This window comes from Pyrgilauda ruficollis, unplaced genomic scaffold (assembly GCF_017590135.1).
Source record: "Pyrgilauda ruficollis isolate IOZ18807 unplaced genomic scaffold, ASM1759013v1 scaffold172, whole genome shotgun sequence".
Classification (NCBI taxonomy): Eukaryota; Metazoa; Chordata; class Aves; order Passeriformes; family Passeridae; genus Pyrgilauda; species Pyrgilauda ruficollis.
The window spans coordinates 540,063-566,831 of NW_024516098.1; the positions used below are offsets into that span (position 1 = coordinate 540,063).

The 26,769-nt window shown below is 45.2% G+C and overlaps 1 protein-coding gene across 1 annotated transcript in view; it reads right to left on the bottom strand.

The window, feature by feature from the left end:
• The window catches only part of IQCA1 (IQ motif containing with AAA domain 1), a 96,846-nt gene extending 70,571 nt beyond the window's left edge, over nt 1–26,275 (bottom strand). The window contains exons 1-5 of the mRNA XM_041464153.1: nt 26,235–26,275; nt 17,757–18,081; nt 14,658–14,771; nt 12,141–12,326; nt 11,352–11,423 (exon numbers count right to left, since the gene is read on the bottom strand). Of these exons, the coding sequence (XP_041320087.1) occupies nt 11,352–11,423; nt 12,141–12,326; nt 14,658–14,771; nt 17,757–18,081; nt 26,235–26,275 (738 nt within the window). The remainder of the gene's footprint in view (nt 1–11,351; nt 11,424–12,140; nt 12,327–14,657; nt 14,772–17,756; nt 18,082–26,234) is intronic.
• Between the last annotated feature and the right edge of the window lie 494 nt (nt 26,276–26,769).

The following is a 26,769-nucleotide window of genomic DNA, read 5'->3' on the forward strand; positions in this document are numbered from 1 at the left end:
TTAAAAAAACACCCCCCCCGGAAAAAAAAAAAAAAAAAAAAAAAAACCCCCCCCCCCCCCCCCCCCCAAACACTATAGCCAAAATCACAGCTCCCCAAGTTTCCCATGATTTGATAACCTTGGAAAGAAGGGCTTCTCAGCCAGTTTCAAGTCTTACAATAATTTCTGCTCTGTGATTGATTTTACACATGTAGTGTGAGGGAGAAAAATGAAAGTCTTTCTGGTATTCAAATACAGAAGCATGAAAAAACCCATCTGTGTGGGTGGGCTGAAACTTTGCATTTTTCAGCTTGCAGTCATTGATAAAATTAAGATGTTACCAGTGTTTTATGAGCTATTGCTACCTTGTAAGTGTAGGGAAAAATCGATTTTAAAAATCAACTTGTGAACTGGCTTTTTGGTTTTAGGTTTTCTTAATTCTGGAACAAATTGGTTTTTTCATGTACTTGGGAATTATTAATCACATTGTCTGATTGTGTATGACAAATTTAAGACGGGAAAAGAAGAGAAAATATGACAATCTGGTTTTGTAGTATAATTTCATTTCTTTTCAAAGTTTGTGACTGACATAGGTGGCAGCATATGTGAACAAAGGCTTGGTTTGCATGAAAAAAAAATTTTGCTCTGGCCTTTCAACTTCAGAGCTTATAGAAATTGTCCTTAACTGGCACATCTCAGACTGATTCAGTAATGCATTCTTCTTGCTCTGGTGATGTATTTTCTGCTGTGCTCCAAGTCCCAATTCCTGAGGCCTCCCGCGAAGACAAAAAGCTCTGTCAAAGCTTTGGCCAGCTCATATTTAAGATCTGTTATTCTCTGGTTTTCTGTGCTTCCACCAGGTTCCAAAAATCACTAATAAATGCCAAGCAACTTTGGTTTCTGAGCACTCAGAGGGATCCCACAGTGTCCAAAGCAAGCACACAGGCCCCATTCAGGAAAGCAATTTACTGCATCTGGGATGTGTGACTCGCACTGTGCTCCAGGAATGGGTCAAGGCCACCAGGGAGAAAATATTCAGGAGGAAATAAGAACAGCAGTGTGCTTCTGAAAGGTGGCTGCACATGTTCCCTCCCTGAATATGTGACCCCAAGTGCTGCCTTTTACCCTGAGATGTTACCTCTGCTCAATTCCCAGTTTTCAGGGAAGTTGAGTGTTTCCAATCTTCCCCCTCACCAGCACCTATTTATGAGTATAACACAGCTACTATTGGCAGTGTTTATTTGTATTTCACCATTGTCTGCCTTGCTGGTGTTAAACAAAGCCCAGGACAGCCAGATGTGATGCTGCTCTCTCAGGGGCTCCTTTGGAAACCAGAGGAGCCCCCACAAGGCCTGCTTTCCAGACAGATCCAAAAGCAACTCCTCTGTTTGTCTCTCTACAGTAATCCTCAGGGGATTCCTGAGAAATTCCCAGCAGATGGGCATGAGGATGCTTGCAGCTTTAGGGAGGCTCATCTGTGGCTGATGGAGAGAGATAGACTCCAGGTGAGCAGGGAAGGGTCAGCTCCTGCGCCACCTGAACTGCTGGGTGCATGATCCCTCCCTTCTGCTCAGGCTCTGGCACCCACCTGACCCTGTAGTGAACCAGTTCAGCTCCCTAAAAAGTGAAAAATAATCCCTTTTGTCTTTTCCTCTCCTCCCACCTCCTCAAGTTACTCATTTCCCACTATAACAAGGTGGATCAGCTGAGGGCCAATGCTACAGCAAGGGCAGAGGTGGTCAGTGGGACCAGAGCATCGTGGGGAGCAGCAGCAGCACAGGCAGCAGAGCTCCTCCCTGCCATCCCAGAAGCTTTGCAGCTCCTCTGAGCTGCTCTCCACTGCATCTTGAGGAAGCCTTGCATGACCAGGTTCTCCCACTGTGAATTTATTCAGCCTCCCTTTCAGCAGCCCCAAAGCCAGACGAGGTAAGAGCTGTTTGAAGTGGCAAACACGAGGTGCCATTGTAAGACCAGCAGTAGGAAATTCTTATCTCAAAAAGAGAATTGCTATAGCCTGTATCTACACTTGAGCCCAGAGTCAAGAAGCTGCTGTGGACACAGCCCAGGTAGCCCTGAACCAGCTGGCTTAGATGCTGATAACAACAAGGCCATGGGATATGTTCTGGTTGGCAAAACCCAGCCGAGCCCTGGGTAAATATTTGTGCAGCTCCCTGTCTGAGCACCACTCAGTTATCAATACATCTGCTAACAGGAGTTTATCAGCTGTACTCAGCACCAAGGCTGAAGTACAGACATAAACCTGTAGAACAGCTTATGAGAAGCTCTGTTGTATTTTTATTTTATTTTCCACAGTCTGTTTTACTACAAGGAAACAGAAGAAATGAGAATTACTTGTAGAACAAGACTCCGGCCATTCACCTTCAGTATCCCTAAAGAACGAGCATGAAAGAGAACAGAAGTTGATAAGGCTGTATTCTCCTCTTCCCCCCAGTCCTCCTGACTCCTTGTTTGGCAATAACACGCTCCAGCTGTGATGGGAGCAGGACATGAGGAGCACAGCTGGCTGTGACAAATGAGGCCTGAAGGACTCAGGGCTGGCTGCTGTGGAACTTACACAGCGTGCCCTGTCCATGAGGGAAGAGCAGGAGGTGTCAGGAACCCAAGGCTGGCTCCTGTTCTGGAAAGGAGAACGAGGAGGAAAGCACTGGCTGGCAGTGAGTACATCATGCCATGGGCACTTGGTTTTTATATAAAACAGCACAGGTAAATGTACAGCTGGCTTGGCTTTCTGTTCTGTCACTTGGAAATCAATGCAGTCATGTAAACAAAAATTGAATGGACTTGAGGAAAACAAGGATGAGGAGACATCAAAAGGATTTATGTGTACGTGGGCTAAGTGAAATGGGGACTATGTTAAAAACAGCTTCCTTGGACTATAAGAACTGATCCAAGCATGTGGATGCTCAAGGAAGTGAATTAATTGATAAAGAAGGGAGGGAATAAGAAGAGGAACTAGACAAAACTAAGTGTGGAAGGGAATTTAGAACATAACGTAAATATAGGCACTGGGGCAGCAGGAGCTGCTGAAGAGATGTAACAAGATGGCCAGAGGATGGAACTATCAGTTCTGTACTGTTTGTCAGTAATTTTCATAGAAAATGCTTTTCTTCTGTCAAGTATAAAATGTTTTAGACTATTAAAACACTTAAACGAAAACAAGCTATGAATAGCATAGGTGATATCTTCCAGCTTTGCAGCTGAAGAAAGCTGCTCTGTTAAACTTGTTTTATTTTGTCCACAGTGTTCTTGACCTAATCACAGAAGTATGTGTCACCCTAATTCTCACCAGCTTCAGAGTTTAACACATTCCTAACCCTGTCTCAGGAATGAGGAGCCAACTGCACAACCTGTGTGCCTTGTGTTCACCTTCAGGTGCTCTTGGGCCTTCAAAAGGAGACAGAATCTCTCCAACAGCCCTGCTGGAGGTTCTGTTCTCTTGCCAACGAGCAGAACTCAGAAGAAAATAGGTATGAAAAAGCTTTGGCCATCTGAAGATGCAAGAGGGAATAGGAAGTGAAATGGCTGGAGAGTGCCAAGAGAGAGGATGAATTCCAATAGCTCCAGCAGGAATGCTGGAATCCCTGCTGGCCAGCCTGTGACCTGTGCCTTGCAGCATCATGGAAGAGCTTTCCATGTTTTCACATGGCTCTTGTGGAGCTCTGAAGTTATCCTGACTGTGCTTCCACAAACCTCTAATGTGCATGGAAGGAAGACAAAAGCCAATTTATTTCTAACATCCCTTCTCTCAGAGCCTCTAATGTTCCTGCTTCTGAATCAAAGGGAGGCATTCTCCAGAAAGATGCTAATAAATAGCTTTTCCTTGGGGGAAGAAGCATTTTCCCATCTTTAAGAAATTTCTCTGGCCATGTGAAATTCAAATTTGTTAACTTGCCCTACAAACAGCAACTCATTTAGAAACAAATTACAAATATTAGATGGAGACAGTGAACTTGATAATGCAATGCTGCCACATCAGTTGTAGAATAATGCATCTTAATGAAGGCTTCCCATGTGAATAAACCATTATATTTACAAGCTTTTCACAGTTAATGACCCAGAACTGGATAACGAAACTCACATTTTTAGTGTGGTCCTCTGTCAGCAAAAGTATACATATTAATAATTGATGTTGCTGTAAAAATAGGACATATTATGAAGATTCCTGAGTTTGTGGGAAAATAGGACTACATGGTCCATTAACTTAAAAGGCTTATCTAATGTTTGATGGGCTTTGTCTTTAAAATCCTTGTTTAAATTAATAAGGCAAAATGGACATTTGTCTAAAAGAGAATTTTATTCCAACTCATCAGTCACGAGTGTGCTGTTAAGATTCTTCTGTTCTGTTCTTTACTCGTTCCCCAAAAGAATTTAGGTTTTAGGGATGGGGACGATGCACCAGTAGAAGGGAGAAGATATTTCCTGCAGCTCCCAGGTGAGTCAGTGGGATGAAGGACCATGTGGATGATAAGGGGACTGGAGAACCTCCCATTTGGAAACAGGGTGAGGGAGCTGAGGATGTCCAGCCTGGAGAAGAGAAGCTTGTGTGGAAACCTCAGAGCCCTTCCAGTATCTGAAGGAGTTACAAGGAAGCTGGAGAGGGCCTGGAATGACAGGACAAGGGAGAATGGGCTCAAACTGACAGAGTGGGATTAGATGGGATATTGGGAAGGAATTCCTCCCTGGGAGGGTGGGCAGGCCCTGGCACAGGGTGCCCAGAGAAGCTGTGGCTGCCCCTGGATCCCTGGCAGTGTCCAAGGCCAGGTTGGACAATGGGGCTTGGAACAACCTGGGATAGTGGAAGGTGTCCCTGTCTGTGGCAGAGGTGGCACTGGATGGGCTTTAAAGCCCATTTCAACCAAAGCACTCCATGGTTCCACAGAACTGTGTATGCTTTCCCTTCCCACCTCAGGCCTTTGCTTGCTCGGATCCCTTTCCTGGCTGGAAAGCCCTGCCTTGGTGCTGAGTCAGCTCCCCAGCAGAGCCTTACTGTTCATTATGAAGCACTTGGAGGTGTGCAGGCTGGCTGAGCATGCTTGGGGCTGCTCTTCCTCACGGAGGAGGAGGAGGAGGCCCTGCTTGGAACTAACTGCTCCTCAATTGTTCCATTAGGAGGGCAAGAGGCTCGGTGGCAGTGAAATAAATACATTTCATTTCCCTCCACTTCGGAAGGCCAACGTCCCTATTATGCCTGAGAGTAGATTTACTGCAGCTTTTATTACTGGGTATTTAATTTAGGATGGATTCTTGTCATAGGTCTGGAACAGCAGAGCTGAAGCACATGCTCTGTGGTTTTACGGGGCTTCAGGAAATGTTCTGCCACAGCCAGCATCGCCCCTAATGGTAAGGTTTCAAAAGATGGACCAGTTGTGTAGCATTTTTTTCAGCACATTTACAATTTGCTTCTCTGGGTGAGAAGATTTATTTCCAAATATTTTTAAAGTAAGTAGTTGTAATAGTCACTTATTTTAACCAGTAGTCAAAGTGAAATTCTTTTTTTTTATACATTTGGATTACACAGGCACGTAGACTAAAATAATTTACTGTCAGAGCAGCTGGGGTCTTGTTCTTTACTTACAACTATTGTTCTTCAGGTGGAAGGTGTCCCTGCCCATGGCAAGGGGTGGAATGAGATCATCTTTAAGGTCTCCTCCAACCCAAATAATTCTGTGATTCTATGATACGATTCTGCTAAATTTTGAACTGTGATCCAAACTGCATTTAAAAGTTTGCTATAGGATTGAGCTGTGTCCTTGCTTTATTTCCTCAATATAATTTGTCTGGCTGAGGGAAGAATAGATTTTTAAAGAAGTCTCTTATTTTGTGAATCATAAAATCATGGAATGGTTTGGGTTGGAAGCACCTTAAAGCCCATGCAGTTCCAACCCCCCAAATGAAAATTGTATTAATAGAGGTTCCACAGTACACAAATGGTGATAGCCACATCAATTATATGGCTGAATTCCTAAATTAGGCACAAAAAAAAGGAACAAGTAAGCAAAATATATTGCATTCATTAAAGCTTCCCTACTCTCTGACTCACTCCAATGGCTTTGCCAATTAAAGTAATTGTCATATGCATTCAAACAAAGCACTTGTAGTAGGAGGCCTTGCTAAAAAAATACTGAAAATGCTTGGTTTAGAGATTCATACCATACATATTTAGAAATATATTTACATGTAACACCTTTTAGGAAGATAAAGAAAATTTGAAGTGGACAAAAGGTTTACATGCAGAACCAGATGAGTTTATATAATTTGGGTTTTGTTTATTTCTGATATGATACCTGGGCACGCTGTTAAACTTGACTAAACATGGCAAGCATGTTTTGGGCTCTGAAAGGCACTGATTTCATTGTTAGTATAACTGCAGCCAATGAAAGGCGAATTATTTAGCATTCTTTCTTCCCAGAGTCTTTCTGTTTCAAAAATAAGCAGGCTTAAAATTTCTATTGAAAACAGGACAGATTAGTTATCACTGCTGAGATGTGAAATAACAGAGGACTTTGTGCTGACATCCAGGCAAGCAAAAGTCATTTTAATCTTAAACTTGGCAAAACCAGGCCTGATCTGCACCACTGCTGTAGCTGCCCACTCTCAAGAGCTGATGAAATATTTTAAATTTCACTTGATAGAGTTTGTAGTTTGTTAAATCCTGTATAATATTTATTTAGCCACAGTCTATAATGTTTACACAGAAAGCTATTCTGGGAAATGCTAATTTTTTTTCTGACTGGATGAAATGAATTATATTTATCAGGAATTCAGAGAAGGAGGAATGTTTGGCAGACTGTTTTCTCAGATATAAATAAAGCGTTAACCAAGACAACATGCCTAAATTTGGGTATGTTTAAAGGAGGTAAGAAGGAGAAAACAGCTTTTTATTTAACACTACACATATCCTTTCATGTGAAAAGGATCATGGAATGGTTTGGGTTGAAAGGGATCTTAAAGCTCATCTTGTTTCATCCCCTGCCAGGGCAGGGACACCTTCCACTAGCCTAGGGTGCTCCAAGCCCCATCCAGGCAGGCCTTGGATATGGAGGAAGGAAGGATGTTGGAAATACCATGTAGGAGAATCACAGAGCAGCAGGTGTTGCACCTCCAACTCTTTGGGAAGAGCTGGAACTTCAGGATAGAGCTCTGTAAATGTAAATTCACAGCTGTGAGACCCTAAACTGGAGTTTGGCTTGTCCTGCAATGTGTTAGAAGTCTGACATCCTGGGAGATGTGTTTGTCTGAGGACCTTTAGGAGAAGCTGGATCTGGTGTGGTGAGGAAAACCTGATGCTCCAGTGGGAACCAGAGTGGCTCCACATGGTACATGCATCCTGTTGAACTGTATCCATTTGAGAAAAAAGACAAAAAGAGCTATGAGGCTTTGTTCCACTAAAAGGAGAATTCCTTAAGCTATGGAATGTTTACTTTTCAGAAGGGATGGGTTTCTGGATGTGCTGCTGGGTTTGCAGTTTTTCTGGTGAAAATGGAAGGAGGGGCTCCTCTGAGTCAGCCCAAGGAGAAGAGGCTTGGGGGAAAATGTATCAGAGCACTGCAGGTGAAGAGAGGGACTTGTCTTTCTTTTGTCTTGCATTGCTTTTTTCCTGGACTCCTCTAATTCCTGCTCAGCAGGTTTGGGGAAGGTAGTTGACTTACTCTGGGTGGTGCAGAAACAACAGAATTCTCAGGAGGTCCAATAACAACTTTTACTTGCCAACATTGGAACATCCTGACAAAGTAAGGCAAGTGGCAAACTTTAACTCCTCCAGACACAACAGAGGATTTACCAAAGCATTGACTGGAAGTTTTTGGTCTGAATTCCAGAATATTTTGAGAAGAAGAAGGTAGACCTGGACACAGCACGGGCTTGTGCCCTTGGCCACCTGGGCACTCACTGGCTTTGTGTTCTTCCCACTTAATTGCTTTAAACCAACTGTTCCTCCAGTCCCCAACATCCTCCTACCCTCCCATAAATCAGTCTGATGGCAAACTGTTTATCCTAATGTTTTAGGTAAAACCCAGCCTTTCCTCTTTCCAGTAGCCTGTGCTCTGAGATTAAAAGTATAACTTCCTGCAGGAGAGTGCTGAGAGGGGATCCAGGAGCAGGCTCGGGCTGTTCTGCACTACCCTGAGACACAGCCGTTGCCAAAAGCCAGGTCACACAGCCAGCTGCACTGAGCTCTGCAGCAAAATTCAACAATCATAACCTCTGAACAGGGCTTTTAGTGACAGGGAATCCATAAATGCCAGAAAAACAGGGCAGTTTAAAAACCCGGTGTCTTAAACTGAGCTGGGAGGGTAAAACAGAGCAAGGAAAGGCAGGTTTGCCCAGACAGCACGTCTGTGTTTTCAGACAGCTCAATGTGTTTTCTTGCCACATCAGTGTGGTTTAAACACAACCCCGTGCCTGGAGCAGTGGTTCTGGTGGTCATGCTGGAGCTGGCAGTAAACAGCCCTGTGGCAGGAATGTGAGGAAGATCAGGAAGCAGCTCAGGATACAGTTATCAAGATATATATGCTCTTAGGAGGCTTGCTTCTCTTCACAAATTAAACTGGGACTGCAAAGTGTGATTTATCGGGGCTTTGGAGAATGAGTGCTGAGGGGATCATGCTGTTTCAGCAATTAGGCTTTAATAAATAATAATAATAATAACGAGGCTTTATTTTTGAGCCAAGAAAAATCTCTCCACCATAGGCTAGTTCTCTGTCATCAAGCAAAAGATGAAACAGAATCGAGTTCCAGAAAAGATACATAAATTTTTTGTGAAGCAAGCAGAGAGTAAAGAAAACAACACTGAATTAAGCAAAAGACTGGACAATTCTTGGGTTTGACACTTATTTTCCTATTTTTTAGGCCAACACAATTGAATTTTCCCCGAAATCTTTTACACAGAACTTCAGATGGATCAGTTCTTTGTGCAAAGCAGTCTTTGTCTGAAAGCAACACAGACTTTTTTTTTAAAAAAGCCCTAATTATAAGAGAATTTATATTTATTGCAACAAAAGTCGAGTCTCCTTTGGGATGGACTTGGAGTAATGGATGGTTGGGTCTTCTAATTTATCTAAGTCGTGCAGCATTAGAAAAGCAAATTCAACATATTTACACATGAAGATCTGTGGTCATTTTTTAGAGGGCTGACGTGATCATACATCAAAGGGACTTGACCTTTGGAGCTCCCTGCCTATCTATCAGTGGGAACCAATGTCTGCTTCCTTTGGAGACCAGGGAAGGGAATGCAGCATGGAAAGGAAAAGGGAATACAAAAACCCTGGAAAGAAGAACAGGATTTTAAAAATTTTATTTAGAGTTATCATTTTTTTCCTCACAGGCTTTGATTATAAACTTGATAAAGAGCAATGAGTCAGAGTGCAGAGGAGAAAACATCAATTCTCTTGCTTTTAAATGGAGGTCAGGAACTGAATGCACTCGATGTGTTTGGTTTTAATTCCCTTCATCCCTCTGATGATATAGATTACATTATGCTCCCCATAAACCAGGCTGTTCACATGCTAGTTTCCAGTTCCTCCCACACTGGCCACCATGAAACGAGGGCTTGGCTGTGAACCTTCAGATAACTGATGCCAGATTTAGATTTCCTTCCTAAGGACTTGACAGAAATGTCATGGGATTTGACAGGAAACAATCCCTTGTTCTGCAAAAGGTGCCCTTTCTAACTCATTTTCAGTACTTCCCAAATATTTAGATCTGCACTAATTAAAATCTTTGTGAATTTTGTCTTAAACAGAGGCAGAATTGGCACCCAAGGTTCTGTTTAGCTGTTGGAGACCAGCAGATACTCAAGGCAGTAATTCATAAGGTGTTACCTCTATTTAACATAGCAAAGCTTAGGTAAATGTACATTTTCCTTCCTAAAGGTAAGGTATTAATGGAATTTTTAACTGATGTGAGATGTATTCTCTAGGCACAATTAGTTTTCAGAACCCTATAAAGCAGCTAAGGGCAATTCCACTGCTGGGCAAGAAAATCCCCCAAACTGCCTGGAAAAAGCAGAAAGCATGTTTTAAATCAAAATTAAATTATTAGTTTATAAATTAATCACTCAAGAACTGTAGAACATGGACGCATAAATTAACAAATGCAGAGCAGTGCTGGATGTTTCTGTGACGTGATGCTTTACTAGAACTTTACTAGAGCTTGGTACAAGGGCTGTGCTATGTGAAAAATGGATTTGTAGAAAATTTTTTAAATTTGACAGAAGAATACACTTATAAGGTATTATAATTAAGAAATAATTAGCTCTAATAATAATAACAAATTATAACATCTGTATTATCTCACCCTTCACATAAAACTAAAAAGAAAATAAAAGTTTTTAAATACCTCTCAGTTACCCCATCTCTAAATCAAAAAAAAAAAACTTAATCCTGCTGCAGCTGGACTTGGGTGAGGTCTGACACCTGTTAATGCCTCCAAAAACTTGGAGGGGGGCAAAAAAAAAGGTCAACAGTAAAGAATTTATCCTATTTTTGGGGTGTTCGTTGCAAGGAAGGGGGTGGAAGTCACGGATTCCTTGTGGAAAGGATGCTATGATTTTTTTCTTTCACCCCTGTGCAATTTAAGTGACCATGGGCAGCTGTTCACTTCCCTGTGCCTCTGCAGTGTGATGTGAGGAAGATTTTGATTATTTTTATATGGACTTAGAGAAATATTGATGGATTAACATGCCAGTTCTTAGGTTTCTCTTCCCTGCTCTTGACATACACAGGCAGTGGCTTGCAAATGGGTGGGAGAAGAGGATTTTTCTTCTTTAGTTTAATCGGATATTAGGAAAAATTAATTATTTTAGCCCACTGTAAGGGCTGTCAAGCATTGGAACAGGCTGCCCAGTTAAGTGGTAGAGTCACCATCCCTGGAAGTGTTCAAAAAATGTGGGGATGTGGCACCTGGGGACATGGGTTAGGGGTGGGCTTGCCAGTGCTGGGTTAATGCTTGGACTTGATGATTTTAGAGGGCTTTTCCAACCTTCATGAATTCTACTCTAGACATAAGGCAGCTCACCACTCTTGAAATCAGACTGAAAAGCTGATTAATAAAATTTCCTTGCTGATCATGCCTAGGTCAAATTCCCTGGAACCAGGGCAAATTCTCCACAGGCAGTTTCCACATCTGCCACACACATTGGAGAATGTATGGACAGCACAAACCCATTCAGCAGAAGACAAATTGTGCTACTCCTGTGCCATTTATCATTTCAGCTGAGTTCTGTATTCCTTGGAGACTCCTTTTAAAAGAGAAGGAATTGTAGAAATTAATTTCTTCTCTTGGGCTGAATGATAAAAGCCTGAAGAACAAACAGAGTGTGGCATTTTGTGTTCTGGAGGCACAGCCCCACTTACCATGCCCAGAAATATCATTTCCTCCTCTCTCAGCCTCTCTGTTTTCTTGCGCTGGCTGTGCCCACGCCAGACCTGGATTGTAAACAAAACTCTGATGAGATAAATGGGCCTTGGTACAGCTTCCTTTTCTGGGGCAGACACAGGAAAAAACAAATAGAGGAAGGAAAGACACAATATACCATTGAAACTATTGCTTTTTAACAGGTTGCCATCTGCTATTCTTTTTTTTTTTTAACAAATTTTGAGGTTTGTTATCCCCTCGTGCTGCTCTGGGTGGCTTCTAAAAACTGTCACTCCTTCACGAAGTTCAGACACAAGATTTAGGCTGAGCTCCTGCTTTCATGAGGCTGAATTGTCTGAATTATTCATGTGCAAGAACTCTTTGTGGAATTTAGCACTGACCTCCCTCTGTCCTTTTTTCTAGATATGGAATGAACTCTTCCCCTGGAGATCACAGAAAAAGGCATGAATTCAGAGATGCACTGAGTTCCAAGGGGAGGCCAGAAAGAGCAACTGAGGTCATAAAAATCAGAATGGAAAAACAACGTGTAAGTTACAAAGTCATGCTGCATTGCCAGTGCAGGACTGGTTCCATTGATCTTACATCTGGGGTCCTGCCTCGTTTTTTGAAGTGGTTTAAATGATGTATTTCACCTTGCTGGACACCCTAAGAAGGATCATTTCAGAAAGCTTCCCATCGTGTGAGCTGTGTTTCTGCCTACAGCTGCTTTCCTGACCAAAACAGTGTCATTTGGCTTTGCCAGAATCGCTGCTACACAAGAAACTCACCTTTTGAATGCAAGTGGCAGCATCATCTGGACTTTTACCGGTCTCTTGCTCCTCTTTTTTACTTTGCCTTTTCTCTTCAAAGTAAATTTTCCTCATGAACGCTGCTCGAGCGCGGCCCTGGCGAGCCCGTTCTGCCACCTGGATCACTCTAATGCCCTCCTCAAGTGTCATGGCTGTGACAGGTTCCTTCAACAGCACAGCCAAAAAAGGGAATCAAGAAAGGAAAGTTATGTTTTGTAAATTGCCTGCCTCAGTTAGAAAATGATATCATAGGAAACAAAGATCAGACACTCCTGTTGATGTGTGAGGTGGAAAAGCTGCTTTGCTGGGAAGCCACAGTGGCTCATGCAGTCCTGCTGAACTTGATCCATTTGAGCAGAAAGACACAACCATGGGGCTTTGTCCCTCTAAAAGGAGAATTTCTTAGGCTGTGGCATGTTTTCCTTTCCTTTTCTGAAAGGAGGTGCTGCTTGGATTGCAGTTCTTTAGATGAAAATGGAAGGTGGGGCTGTTCTGAGTCAGAGAGGAAAAATGGATCAGAACAGAAGGGACTCCCCCTTCTCACTCCCAAGAACCCTCATGCTCCCTATGGAAAAGCTGAATTAGCGTCCTTTCTTGATGTTCGTCTCCCAGCTGGAGGCAGCTCATACTTAATTATTATATTTATATTGCGTGGCACTTCATTTCAGCAGGGCTTTCTAGGACACAATTACACAGAATAGATTTCCTGAACAGAATCACATAAACCATGCGCAGAGCAGATTCCTGAGATGAACTCCAACTTGTTTTGATTTATGTTGGAGTGCTCCTAACAGCAGTGCCACGGACACTGGAGAGCTCCAGTTGGTTACACAGCAGCCAGGATTTCCTGAGAGGACGAGGTGCAGAAGTGCTGACAGCCCTGCAGCAATCCCAGTGGTGAGTGAGCTGGAAGTGCAGCACAGGACACTGGATTTGCACGGGGTGAGGTGATTTTATTGCTGTTTATTGAATCCCCTGGCTCCCTGCAGGGCCTGGCAAGGCACAGCTGGACCCTGCCAGAGCCTGGTGCTCTGGCTGAGCTGGCTGCTCACCAGACAACCTCATCCCTAATGGATGCCACGCTGGAGAGGGGCAAGAGCAGAACTCTGGGAAGCAAAAAGGTTCCAGGATAAACTGTGCTGAAACAGGATCTCCCCAGAGCAAGATCAGGAGAGCAGAGAACTCAAACAGGGGAGCTCTGCAGCTGCCCAGCAAGACCTCCAGCAGGGAAGCCTGTGCTCTGTCTCTGCAGTCTGCCTGGGGCTGTTTCCATCCTTGGGGACTTTCCCTCTGTTATTTTGTGGGATCAACAGGCACAATCACTGCTGGAGAGTTCAGGGCACAGTGTGAGTAAGTGGACCATCAGCACTGTCTCTTATGGCTACAACATCCATGAATCCAAGTTGTCCAGGCATGTAGGCACAGTTGTTTACTTCAGGGGTCAACATGCCACTCCCAAAAGGTCAAAAATATATCAAACCCAGAGCAGCCTTCATTGCAGCACTCGTGTACTTGTCTGTAATGACTTTTGCTCTGCCAAAACTCAGTTTTCTGCTCCTCCCAGCAGCTGCAGCTCTGTAGCTGCACGGGGGAAACGGCACTCATTGTTCAGAGGTTATAAACAAGTGAATGCCAACGGTTGTGCTGACCTGAACTCTGAGTTCTGCCTGCTCCAGTGAGGAATCCTGGGCCAGGACAGCTTGGTTTTAGTAGTGATGCCTCAGGGTTTAGCTTTTATATTTTTCACATTCTGTGCAGCTTTAGTGTGTGGGTCTGGGCTTCACATTAGGGGATGGTGAGCTCTCTGCACAGAGCAGGGAGACAAAACAATTCCTGCTCTAGCTGGGGACCAAGGACAAATGATCCAAATCTCAGGCTCAACAGCAAAAACAACATGGACTGAAGAGAGAAAAACAAGAAGGATGGGACTTCATGGGCTAAAAGTGTAATTAGAAAATTAAACTCCAATATGTAAATGGAGCAGAACTGATCAAAGTGAGAGACCCTGTGACCTGTTGTCCATTTTGTGACCATTTTGGTTCATCTTGGGTGCAGCCCTGGCTGGGCTCTTGTGCTGCCCAAGGTGTGTCCATTGAGAAAATCCTTTTAATAAATCCCTGCTTTATTTTTTAACTCTGTCTAGTTTCTAGTGAAGGCTGTTCTAGGTCAGCCTTCACAAGGCATCAGGAGGACTAATTACATGATGAGGGTTAGTCAGACAAATAAAGCACTGACTTGGCCAAAGTGCTGCTCTTTCTGACACTCAAACACAGAAAGCAGAGTAGAATCATTCCAGTCTCACCCAGCCTAGAGATGTGACTGGATGTTGTTTGACAGGGAAATCTAAGGTTTCTTTCTGCTTGTGCCTTATCTGTAAACACACTTTTACTTCCTCACTGCTGTAAAAGCACTTCTCACTTCAGTGTCTCGTGTTCGGACACATGTGGCTGTGAACTAAACAAAGCAAACACAATATGTAGGTATGGGGTACATTACCTGTTCTAGCAAACCAGCATTCAGCAAAATCTCCTGCAGGTATTTCTCCCTGTCCTGCAGGATTCCCAGGTTTTCTTTAATGAAATACTTTGGGATGGGTATTTCTATGTCTTCCTGGAGGAAGAAAGGCACAAGATGCTTTTTAGGATTGTATTTAAATCACATTACTGATTAATTGAACACTTCTACAAAGCAATAAAATAAGGACAGAGGTTGTTGAATATTTTTTTGAGTATTGGGGAATTTGACCTTTGTAACAGCTGCTGTTATTTTTCAATTACTTTAGACCTAATTCAACAAAAACAAATAAATCAACCCAGTTTGTGAAGCATGTGAGCCCAGAAATCTTTCTTCTTATAATGGCTCAATTATATTATCAAATTGCTAAAATATCTGGCAGGGTTGCTAGAAATTTAAACATGATTTCCACCGGGCTGAATACCTTTGGTTGTGTGATCATCCCACTTCTTGTTTTAATCAACATGAAAAATAGATCTGTTCTCTTGCCTTTTTTTTTACCATTATAAGGAATCAAAGCATAATTCTAGAGTTTTTTAAAGGTATTTTGAGCTGTAGACAAATTGTCTGCCTGTGACTGTGGTATCTCAGACACTTCTTAAAATCAGACATTACCAGAAGTGCCTGTCTTTACTAATTTCTGTAATTAAAAAGATGTAACTGATTTACATTTCTCCCAATTTCATTCCCCACTCCCTCAGCTGCACACTGAGGGACACCCCCACCATGACACCACAAGAAAGCTTCCAAGTCAGGCTGTGCTTATCCCTGATGATTTTATCAGTGCAGAGGTCTGGTCTGATAAAGTTTCTAAATATTTGCCTTGCTAAGCTCCCTATTTGCACCTTCCAACAACCCCTGGCATTTGAAGGAAATTATTATATGCTGTACTCTGAATGCAAATCACTCTGGCTGGATTAAAATCTGGAGGTATATGAAATCCAGGGTTTGTCTGGACACCCTCCTGGAGTGTCTCACCCTCCTGGAGGATGAGAGGATTTCTAGGCTGCCAGGGAGCAGAGTCAGTGCAGGAGTATCTCTGATGCCTCACCTGGCCTTTAATTCCAAGTGATTCTGGATTGTGACTTTTACTGACTGGAAAAAGGAGATCAAAGCCCCAATGCCACGGCTGGAATGGGTGGGGAGCCTGCTTCTCTTCATGGTCTCTTTTTGGGGCCCAGCACTGAAAAGTCAGGCTTGGGATGTTTAACCTTAAGTCAAATTTGTGGCTTTTTAGCCACTCCCAGCTCCACATGGGATTTATGGATCCAAATACCTTCACAATTACCCCAGGAAATGGAGTGACTGGATGCTGGAAGGCAACTGCACAAAAACACGAGGTACACAACTGGAGAAATAGGAAAGCTTGGCTTTGCAGTGACACAGTACAAAACAGGCAACATCATCACATAAGATATGAAATGTTGTGTCCTCTGCCTTCCATCCTGCAGGACTTTTGCACTGATAATAAAGGGAAAGGAATGACTGGAGCTATCCCTTCTGGACAGATCCTTTGAGAAACAAGAGTTATTTGTCTAATAATTTTGTTCTGTTACCAAGAATATTTTAATATTTTATTAAAAAGAACACCTCATAAATCCATATTCTTATCTAGTATGGAAAATGTTTTCTTTGAAACAACCTGAAATCTCCTCAGTGATTGATTTCTTTTGTGGTAGGTAGGTATGTTATGCCCTCTTAAAATTAAGGTGTGGTGCAGGAATTTGAATTTATGCTTGTTTTTGAGGAGATGTCAGGCATGACTCCTCAGACTTGCCAACTTTTTGCTGCAGATGGATTTACTGCTGAGTCATGAAAACAGCAGTGCTAAGGATTTCAAAATATGATTTGAAGGATTGCTTTCCCTGGAGATGTGTTTACAATAGTTTAAAACTGTGCTTAATGAAGGTAAAGGGCTGTGGAAATCCCTGGCAAATCCTCTCCTAAATTTGCAGATGTGCAAACAGGAACACGATGAAGATCTCAGAGTGATGCCATAATGATACCGGGCGATTTATCTCGTAGCTGCCATCCTAAATGCAGGAATTTCAGCTGGTTTTAGCAAAGCAGCGGTACCTGAATGCGACAATAGATGGAGCTGTCTGCGAGAGAAGTAACCCTCTTTGCCAGCTCATTTTTCCTGCAGCTTTGAAAGCACAGCTTCCACACTTGGCCTCATTGTCATTTTCACGGTGCTGATTTCACCGTGCCACGAAGGGCAGGCTGCAGTGGACTTCACTTTACTTATCAGTGGCCCATTTTCTATCTCACCCCACATTAAAATCTGGCAGAGTCAAGCTTCTGACACTTAACAGCAAAGCTGTGAAGTTATTACTGACAGAGAGTAGGTTTAGATGGGATATTGGGAAAGAATTTCTCCCTGGGAGGGTGGGCAGGCACTGGCACAGGGTGCCCAGAGAAGCTGGGGCTGCCCCTGGATCCCTGGAGGTGTCCAAGGCCAGGCTGGATGGGGCTTGGAGCAACCAGGGATAGTGGAAGGTGTCCCTGCCCATGGCAGGGGGTGGCACTGGATGGGCTCTGAGGTCCTTTTCACCCCAAACCATTCTGCGATTCTATGAATACAAATTCATGTTGTAATATGGAATCATGGAATGGGTCAAATTGAAAGGGACCACAAAGGGTCATCTGGAGCCACCTCCCTGCTCCCAGGCAAAGACTCCCCTCTCTTCTGAGAAACGTGGGTGCCATCTGATGCCAGCACTCCTGGCACTGCACAGACCACTCCACTGTCAAAACCCTCAAAATTATGGTGGTGCCACCAGCTGGGGAGCCATCTGCTTCTTTCAATATTGCTGCTTTTGATTGGAAGTGTCACGAGAAAATAACTTGTGCCCAGAATCCCTCACTAAGTGTCCCAGAACCCTGAAATCATTTGTGATCACCCTCAGACCAGGTGTCACCCTTTCCCTGCCCTCTGCATGGAAGTTCACTTGTGTGGGGTGTGAAAAACTTGGAAGTTTCCTGGTGACCCCAGAGAGGCAGCAGGCTGGGTTAAAATAAAACACCTACAACCAGAACCCATCTTTCCCATGAATCAGCTCCCAGTGGAGGTAGCCCTACCGGGACACGCTGCAGCTCCATCAGGATGTCAGCCATGGAGTGGCACTCGGAGTTCACCAGGGCCACCATCTCTCTCTTGATCTCCAGGATGCGGCCCATGACCCCGTCCAGCGCCTGCCGAACCGCCGCCCGCTTCTGCTGGTGGATGAGGTGGTCGTGGGCCTCCTCCAGCTTCCGGAAGATGTCCAGGTATTGGACGTAGGCAGTGGCCAACATCTTCATCACTTTCTCACGGTCCTCCTGCGGCTGGAGGAACTCCTCTTTCTCTCTCTGGAGCATGGTGTCCAGCTCTCTCTGGGTGTCTGCCCATATCTTGATGTAAGTGCTGGTTGGAAAGAGGAGAATTTTGTGTCAGCCTGACATGAATGCAAGAGTGAGCACATGGCGACGCCAGGGCTCTCTGGGTGTGGATTTTTCACAGAGCAAGCCTGGAAGTGTCAGCCTTTACATTTATAAGGAGGGTTTTAACTACAAAGTATTTTGAAAACCACTAGCAGAAGTTTCTGGGTTTGTTTTATTAAAACAAACTTTAAAGCTTTCCAGCTTTATTCTAAAAGGCTTGAAGCATCCTCCAAGTGCTTGAAGTTACAGCCCCCAAAAGTGCTAGGAGTTTTATTCAGCTGTGCTAACTGAGAAGATAGTTTAATTGAAAAGGTGTCTCCCTCCAATGCCTTTTAATAGGAGAAGGACTATTTGAGGCTCTGCATTTTTGGGATGAGGACCAAATCATGTTTCTAAAGTTGTTCTGCCTTTCTGAAGTGGTTGCTTGGAGTTAACTTCAGGGTAAGGGTGGGGTTGGTGCCAATGCTGGAGTGGAACTGTGGGCCCTAATTCAAATGTGAGGTAAGGAAAATAATTTTATTTATTTCTATGATAGCAACTGTTGCACTCCAATTAATTGCTAAATGTCTGGTCTGGTGGCTGTGGGATTATGTCACTTATGGAAGCTGTCACCCCAGGCCATCTCCATTTCCAGGAGCAGTAATGCTGCTCACTTGGTAGTTTTGGTAGAAATAGGTGGAGTTCTGAGGTGAGCATGGACTGGCTGTCAGTGGCTTTTCATGGGAAAAGTAGATCAGAATATCCTGGGGGATGAGCCTAAAGAAGCAAGAAACAAGCCATGAGGGTTTTTTTCAGAGAAAGGCTCAAACAGCAGGTCTGTCATGGAAAGGTGTTAATAACATCTGTGGCAGTGAAGACACTTTGAGGTCCTGTTCTCCTTTGCCAGATGGAGACTCTTGGCAATGATAAGTGTTAAAAAATCCTACATCTTTGAAAATGCCTCTGTAGGAACAGAGCAAGGAAATTCCTTCTGCACTGAGACTTGGTTGTGCTGGGAGAAAACCAGTTCATTCACATTGTCCTGCTGAGGGGAAAACAGTGGCTATGGAAACAGGGACAGCTGACTTGCTCCTTAATCCTAAGAATGAAGGCCATTGCCCTCAGTGGTGCAATCTAGACCCATCCTTGCTGAACCAAGTTGCTGATCCTAGAGCTTCTCAAAGAGGGATCAGAACAGCAAAATGAGAACTGCCTTTGTTAGATGAGCTTTGAGAGCAGACTTTGCATTGAGGGAGTGTTGGTTTATTTATCCTGACGTGAAAGCTGGACAGATGTTAGCATTGTTTGTGCATGACAATAAATGCTGGAGCTCTGTGAGCTGATCTTATCATTCCCAGTCTTGGAGGTCAGAGTGACCCAAGGCTTGTGCTGCAAGAGGGACGTGTGGGGTGGGACAGGACAAACTCCAGCCCTCGAGTTCCAGGAGCGTGGGGTGCCCTGCATGCCCTGGGTGGTGACAGGGCTGTGGGACTCCCCCCTGCAGCCAGCAAAAACACCAACAAACCCAAACCCTGCTATTGAATTCGCACCGTTAACGTTTTAAAGGGCGTATTATACACTTCAGCTGACCTGGCTTTCTGCAGGATGCAGCTGGCCTTGCTTTTCCTAATGCTTCTGCAGCCCACCCAGGTCTTTTCCCTTCCCTTTTTTCCTACTTCATTTACATCCCACTTCACCACCCATATCAGTCAATTGCAGCAATTAACCCAGGTGCAGGAGATAAACAGAATAAACCCGGCAGAAGGGAGGAGATGGGGCCAAGCAAGGCCAGCACAAGCTGCAGCCAGGACACGGAAGGATGTGAGGCACGCAGGTCTTCCAGCACGGGAGGAAACGGCGCGGTGTCCTACGTACTTTGTATGATTTCTCACGGACAGTGCAGAGCTTGTCAACCCCTGAGGAAGCCCAGCCCTGTGGGGTGTCCCCAGAGCCATCCAGCTGATTTATGAGCCCTAGGGATGCTGGGGCTGGAGCCTTTCCCGTGCAGGTTACTGCAGGGATTCTCCGCACGAGAAGCGACCGATTTACAATAATCTCTTCTCTGCCTCCTCTGACTGAGGAATGTCAAGTGGCTCCTCCTGCTGAGCCAGCTAATATCCAGTTTCTTTTTATATTGGGAATGGCTGGTGGAGGGAGGAGAGGAGGGGGCTGGAGGATGTTACCATGGGGCACTGCAGATAGGACATAATTGCTTCCATAAAGCATTAGTTTATCAGATAAGCACAGGGATGATTGCAGGCGCGGTTGCTGGGGGTCAGATGTTAAGACTACGGATATTATGTGATGATTGTGGCTTTTGCAACAGCGGCGTTTTGGGTACGTGAGGGCAAAAGAAAGGATGGGCCCAGTGGAAAATGAAGTGCTGAAGGAAAAGGTGGATGTGAAAATGATAAATTTGTAGCTGATGTGTTGAGGGTCACTGACACCCTGGGGATCTGACCCCCAGGTTTCTTAGGCACAGGATGGGTAGTCATATACTGGACCGGCCAAGCAGAAATCTGATTTGAGTGTTGCACTGCTTCACCCTGATTAAAAACTAGAGGACACGTCCCCAAAAAGGGATTAAAATGGTTATTCCAGATTTTACTGGTGCCCAAATGTGAGCCCCTCTGGATTAGTCTGAAGGGTGAGATGTGCCTGGTGTTTAGAGCTCCTTTTGGGAGACTTGGCAGAGCTGCTGTGAAGCAGAGGAGCCCTTCAGCTTTAGAGACAAACGTGCTCAGGGGTAGTCAGGAGGAGTAACTTCAAAGTTATGCCTTAAAAGCAAAGGAGAGCACTGCCTCTTCTTGCCTGTGAATCAGACACTGTGTGATCCCAAAGTCCCTATTGGAATTTTTGCCTATTTGCTCAGTGTCCCTTTGCATTAAGTTGTGAACTCCCTCAAAATTGCTTCCACACGCTGCAGGGGGAGGACAATGTAGCCTTGAATGCACTGGGGTTTTTATTTACTGTTACTGGTCCACCTTGTAGGCTCTGTTCTGTTCTGAGCTGTGTCTGCGCCCAAGGATATTCCATCAGATTTAGATTGGATTAGAGCCTCTAACTCACCTATTAGTGCAGGTAATGAGCCTAACTTTCTTATTCAAGGCTTAAGAAAATAAAATCTTGGGAAAGAAAGCTGTCTCTTGATCTCTCTGTGCATACAGCACTGTAAGTAATGCTACAAATTGTCATAGCAACTCCTAAATAGGGGTGTTATGGGGAAAATAAGCAATGCTGTAATGGGATGAGGAAGAAGCACATCAAGTGACTGAACTGCAGAGTCCCCAGAGTGATTTCTGGCAGCTCACAGCTTGGAGAGAAGGTCAGAGCTTTAACTCCTCACTGATGTCTTTTCTCTTCACTCTCACAAACTAGAAACAGAGTCTAAAACATGGGCTTAAGAATGTCTTTTGCCTGTAGCCTGATTGCCAGTTCAAATCTCACTTTTATTGCTCAAAATAAAGCCTGCTCTCCTTATTTAGAGAGAAGCTTAACAACATAGGTTTTTCTCCTGCTGAAGTTATAAAGAGACGTTTAAAATCCTGCCAAATTGTACATGCCTTGTTTTAGTATTGTAGGGCACTCTAAGTCTGCATGTTTGCCTAACACTTGGAAAATCCTGTTGGTTTTGAGTCCAGCTGAGGTGAGCCTGCTCACTGGTGTTGGACTGGTTTTAAGGCTGAAGCATGCCCTTCTTGGAAGGGTTTGTGCTGAGCATGCAAACTGTCCCTCAGGCCACTCCTGAGTCAGGGGAAGAATCTGGCATCAGTGGGGTCACCTTTGTGTGGCTTTTCTTCTTCCCCCCAGAGCGTCTCTGTGTTTTACTCGCTGCCAAAGGGAACACTACTGCTGTTATTCCAGGACGTGGCACAGTTTGTCTCTAGATTTGTGCATGGGCTGAACCCTGGCTTCTTTTCTGCCTGGTTTTTCTGGGTTGCCCTCAGGAATATCTCCTGCTTTCCCATGCTAAAGCTGCAGTAGTGCAGTGCTGCCTGGGTCTCCCTGGTTTATCCTGATGGATGGAAGGAGGTGGAAGGGAAAACATTTGACTCTGACTCCAGCTTTCCTCACCTCGTTTGGGAACTCCTGTGTGATTAAAGGAGCGCTAAATCGTGTGTGCTAAAACCCTGCTGAAGGAACCTCTGCTGCCACCGCAAACCCACCTTGTATTTACCTCTCGGAAATGGGACTGGGCTGTGCTGGGGGCTGGAGAAAGTGCCCCAGGGTTTGTGACAGCAGGGCTCGAGGAGCCTGGCACAGGACACACAGCCAGCGGTGACGGAGCAGAGGGGACCGAGATGCAGGGCTGGTGACAAGAAGTGCACGCAGGGGCCACTGCTCAGGGTCCCCTGGCCACACTGGGAGCCTGACAGGTCAGGCATTGTGCTAAGCCCCGGGCAAACACGGGGGAGGGAAACCCTGCCCTGCAGCCTCTGGAAAATAAAGAAACAAGAGACAAAGGTTGGGAGGGGAAAGTGAGGCCCTGAGAGGAAAAAGGGTTTTTAATGCTGCTGCTGCTTTTATTTTTCTTCTCTCTTTCTAAAAATCACCAGGCTCAGGATGACTGCTGGCTGATCCAGGTCAGCAGTTACCTGTTCCCTCACAGGTGTTGTGTGGTGATTACATTATAGGAGCAGCCCCCCCTTTTCTCTTTTGTCCTATTATAGGCAAACATTTTTTGTGTTGGAGAAGCGCAGGCAGAATCAGAGATGAATGTGGCCTTACCACACAACGTGTCTGAGTTCAAGAAGTGTTTAGACAATGCTCTCAGGCACAGGGTGGGGTTCTTGGGGTGTCCTGTGCAGGGCCAGCAGTTGGATCGATGGCCCTGGTGGGTCCCCTCCAACTCAGCACTGATTCTGTGAACCAACCATTGACTGAAATGTTGTCAGAATTAATTGCTGATTTCAAAGCCTTTAGCCTGCAGTCTGGAGCAGTTCAGGCTCATGAGCCTGTTTAAGCCTGCCTTGCTTCTAAAATAAGATTAGTCTCACAATTATGCCAAACTTCTCAGCTGGTGGTGAATGTGACTCTGCCAGATGACTTTTTAAGCAGGCTTGCTCCAGCCACGATGTTTTACAGAGTTGGAAGCATTCGGGGGAAAATAAAGGATAAACCTCAGTAGGCTTCGGTTGTGACAAGAGAAGAAAACACACAGCCTGCTGGCATTGTTAACGTGAACAGCTCTGTGCTTCTGTCATCTCCAATTTCAGTCCTGGGTACTATGACAGAAAGCGAAGGGGGGATAAAAGATTTGTGTGGCAGAAATGTAATGGGAAACCGCAGGGAAGGCGAGGAAGCAGCTTCATGCAGCAGCAGCAGCAGCAGAAACACACCTCAGCAGGTCTCAAGCACCTGCTCCAGCCAAACTCACAAGGCTGGCAGGAAAAAGAACAGTTTTCTTTCACAGGTTTTTTCAAAAACCTGTTTTCCTAAATGGCAAAGCAATTAAGGTGTGGGAAAACCTATTTTGGGCTGTCAAATGCTCCAGAGGCTGCCCTCCTGTCCCTCAGGCTGCAGCTCCTGCCTGGGCCATGCCCTGGGCTGATCCCACAGTGTGGGCAGCAGAAAAGGGGGAATTCTGCCCCTCTGCCCTGCTCAGGTGAGACCCACCTGCTGAGCTGCCCCAGCTCTGGGGCCCAGCAGAGGAAGGACCTGGAGCTGCTGGAGAGAGTCCAGAGGAGGCATCAGGGTGAGCAGAGGGATGGGGCAGCTCCATGGGGAAAGACTGGGAGAAGAGAAGCTTTGGGGTGACCTAACTGTGGCCTGCCAGTACCTGAAGGGAACCTGCAAAGAAGATGGACAGAGACTACTGATAAGGGCCTGGAGTGCCAGGGCAAGAGGGGATGTCTTCCCACTGCCAGAGAGCAGGTAAAGATGGGATATTAGGAAGAAATTTGTCCCTAAGAGGGTGCTGAGGTCCTGGCACAGGGTGCCCAGAGAAGCTGTGGCTGTCCCTGGATGCCTGGAAGAGTCCAAGGCCAGGCTGGACAGGGTTTGGAGCAACCTGGGCTAGTGGAAGGTGTCCCTGCCCATGGAAGGAGATGAGCTTTAAGGTCCCTTCCCATCCCAAACCATTCTGTGTTACATGAACAGCAGCCTCCTCTCCTTTGCAAGCAGAATTTTTCCTTCCAAGCAGTATTTGCTTATAAAACACTTTACTGCTTCTGACAACAAAGTTTATTTCAGCTGTAACCCTCCTATGTAATCTTTTTCTTTTTACCCCTCTCTTCCTTAGGACAGGAAGGGGCAGTTACCCATCCAGCTGCCTCCAGTTCCCTGCATAAAGGGCTGTGTCTGGGTGCTGCTCTACCCCTGCCAGGAGCAGGAGGCTTTAGGCTCAAAGCTGACACCATCTACTCAGTTTCTTGGAAAACTAGGGCCTTTTCTTTCCCTGTTCTCCAGCACAAGTGCTGCTGGGATATTTCCACTGACAATGCTTTTTTCCAGAGGAGACACTGAACGAGTAATACACAAGATCTTTCCCTACCTGCTCATTAAGGATGAAGGGAGGCACAGGAGGGAGTTGTAGCTTTGAGTCTTAGCTGTGATCAATTTGATCCTGTCTCTGATTTCCTGCTTTAACATAAGCAAGATGATGTGCTAATGCTCACCAGGGGTGGAAAGAGGGGCAAAGATGAATCTGTGACTGCTTGGGAGATGTATGAGAGAGAACATGCAAGGAATGCCCAGGAGGAAGCTAATAATTGTGGCGTTTGGTTGGAATTTGAAGAATATGGCCTGGGGCCAGACGCTGAATGAGGGGATAAAAAGAAATATTCAGCAACGGGCCAATGGCTGAATGAGGCTGGGGCCCCGTGGGAAGGGAATAGGATGTGATCACAGCATCAGAAACTGCATCGTAATGCAGCCACAGAACGTGAGGGGGGGAGGAGAGGGGATTAGAAGTTGCACTGACATTTTTTCACATTTGGGTGTTGCAACCTTAATTTTCTTCAGCTGAGCCTTGGGGATGTGATGTAAAACAGAGAGCTCTGCTTTGGTTATTTCTGTTGGAAGTGGGAAGGGAGATGCTCAGGACCTTGTCTTAGATCAATATTTAACCAGTGAATTAATATAAATTCTATTTGTGACACGAGATTAAATTTTAAAGCGCTTTGATTGTTTAAAGCTCCTTGGTGGCAGTGGCAAATGTCTTGTAGCTGATTAAAACCTGGCAGGAGTGGCAGCGGTGCCAAGACTTGGCTTTGAACGTGTCTGGACTAGAGCTGTCAGGGGCAAGGTAAGAAATCACTGGTCAGGATCCCAGGGGTCAAGGAGAGGGTAAACAAATCCATAAAAGAGGAGGAAACAGCAGGAAAACATAAATGCAGCAGCATCTCTGTGAATCTCCAGTGTCTGGAACAGAAGGTACATCTGCATGCAAATGCTGGGGCTGAGTGCTTTGGGAAGTGAGATACCCCAGCACTTTTTAATCACCCTACACTTAATGGCTCTGTTCCCTCCAGAGGGCTGAGACTGTCCCTAGAAAATCCCAGGCATGTCTGGACATGCTGACTTCTCCCTTGGCTGGCCGCTGGACTTAGTGACCCTAAGAGAGCAGTGCTGCTCTCTGAGCATCCTCCCTGCCCTGACACACAGCTTCTTGAGGCAGTGGAATTAAATGTGCTGCTTTAGCCCACACCTCTGAGAATCACAGGACCTGGAGCATGGTGAACATGCCTCAGAAGCTCAGAACAAGGAAAGCTGTGTAGCATTTCTGTTTCTGAAGAAGCAAAGTTCTTTCTCATAACCCCCTTTCATTATTGTCTCTTTGTCTCACTGTCTTCAGGTAAGGCAGGTTGTTGTAAGTAATTTTTGCCACATGGCATTTAAAATACCTTGGACATGGCCTCAAGTTGCACCAGGAAAGGTTTATAGAACAACAGAATCCCAGAATGGCTTGGGTTGGAAGGGAGCTTCAAGATCATCACATCCCATCCCCTGCCATGGGCAGGGACACCTTCCACTATCCCTGGTTGCTCCAAGCCCTGTTCAACCTGGCCTTGGACAGATCCAGGGGCAGCCACAGCTGCTCTGGGCACCCTGTGCCAGGGCCTCAGCACCCTCACAGGGAAGAATTTCTGCTCAGTATCCCATCTTCACCTGCCCTCCTTCTTAAGGCCATTCCACCTTGTCCTATTACTTCATTACCTGTGTGAAACATCCCTCTCCAGCCTTCTTATCAATCCCATTTAGCTACCGGGAGGATACAGGACAGACTGGGTATCAGCAAAAATTTCTTCATGGAAAGAAGATGATTGTGGAGTCCCCATCCCTGGATGAATTTACAAGCCATTTGGATGTGACATTTGGGGACTTGGGTTAGTGGTGGCCTTGGCAGTGCTGGGTTAAGGCTAGGACTTGATGATCTCAGAGGGCTTTTCCAACCTAAACAACTCTGATTTATGGTACACAGCCAGCATAACCTCGCTACAACCAAGCATGGTAACAGTAGCCTTTGAGCTCCAGCTCTGGTTCATGTTTAGGAAGGGCTGGATTAGCCCAGCTGTAAATCCTGTGCTGTGCACAGCTACAATGTCATCATAACAACCTGAGCCAATGAGCTTCAACACCACATTGGAGTCCCTGAGCAGCACCTGGCTCAGAAACAGGAGTGGATATGTGTTTTTGTCCTGTGGCGTGGGCATATGATTGTGTTTATATGGATTTGCTGTTCAGTGCTGGC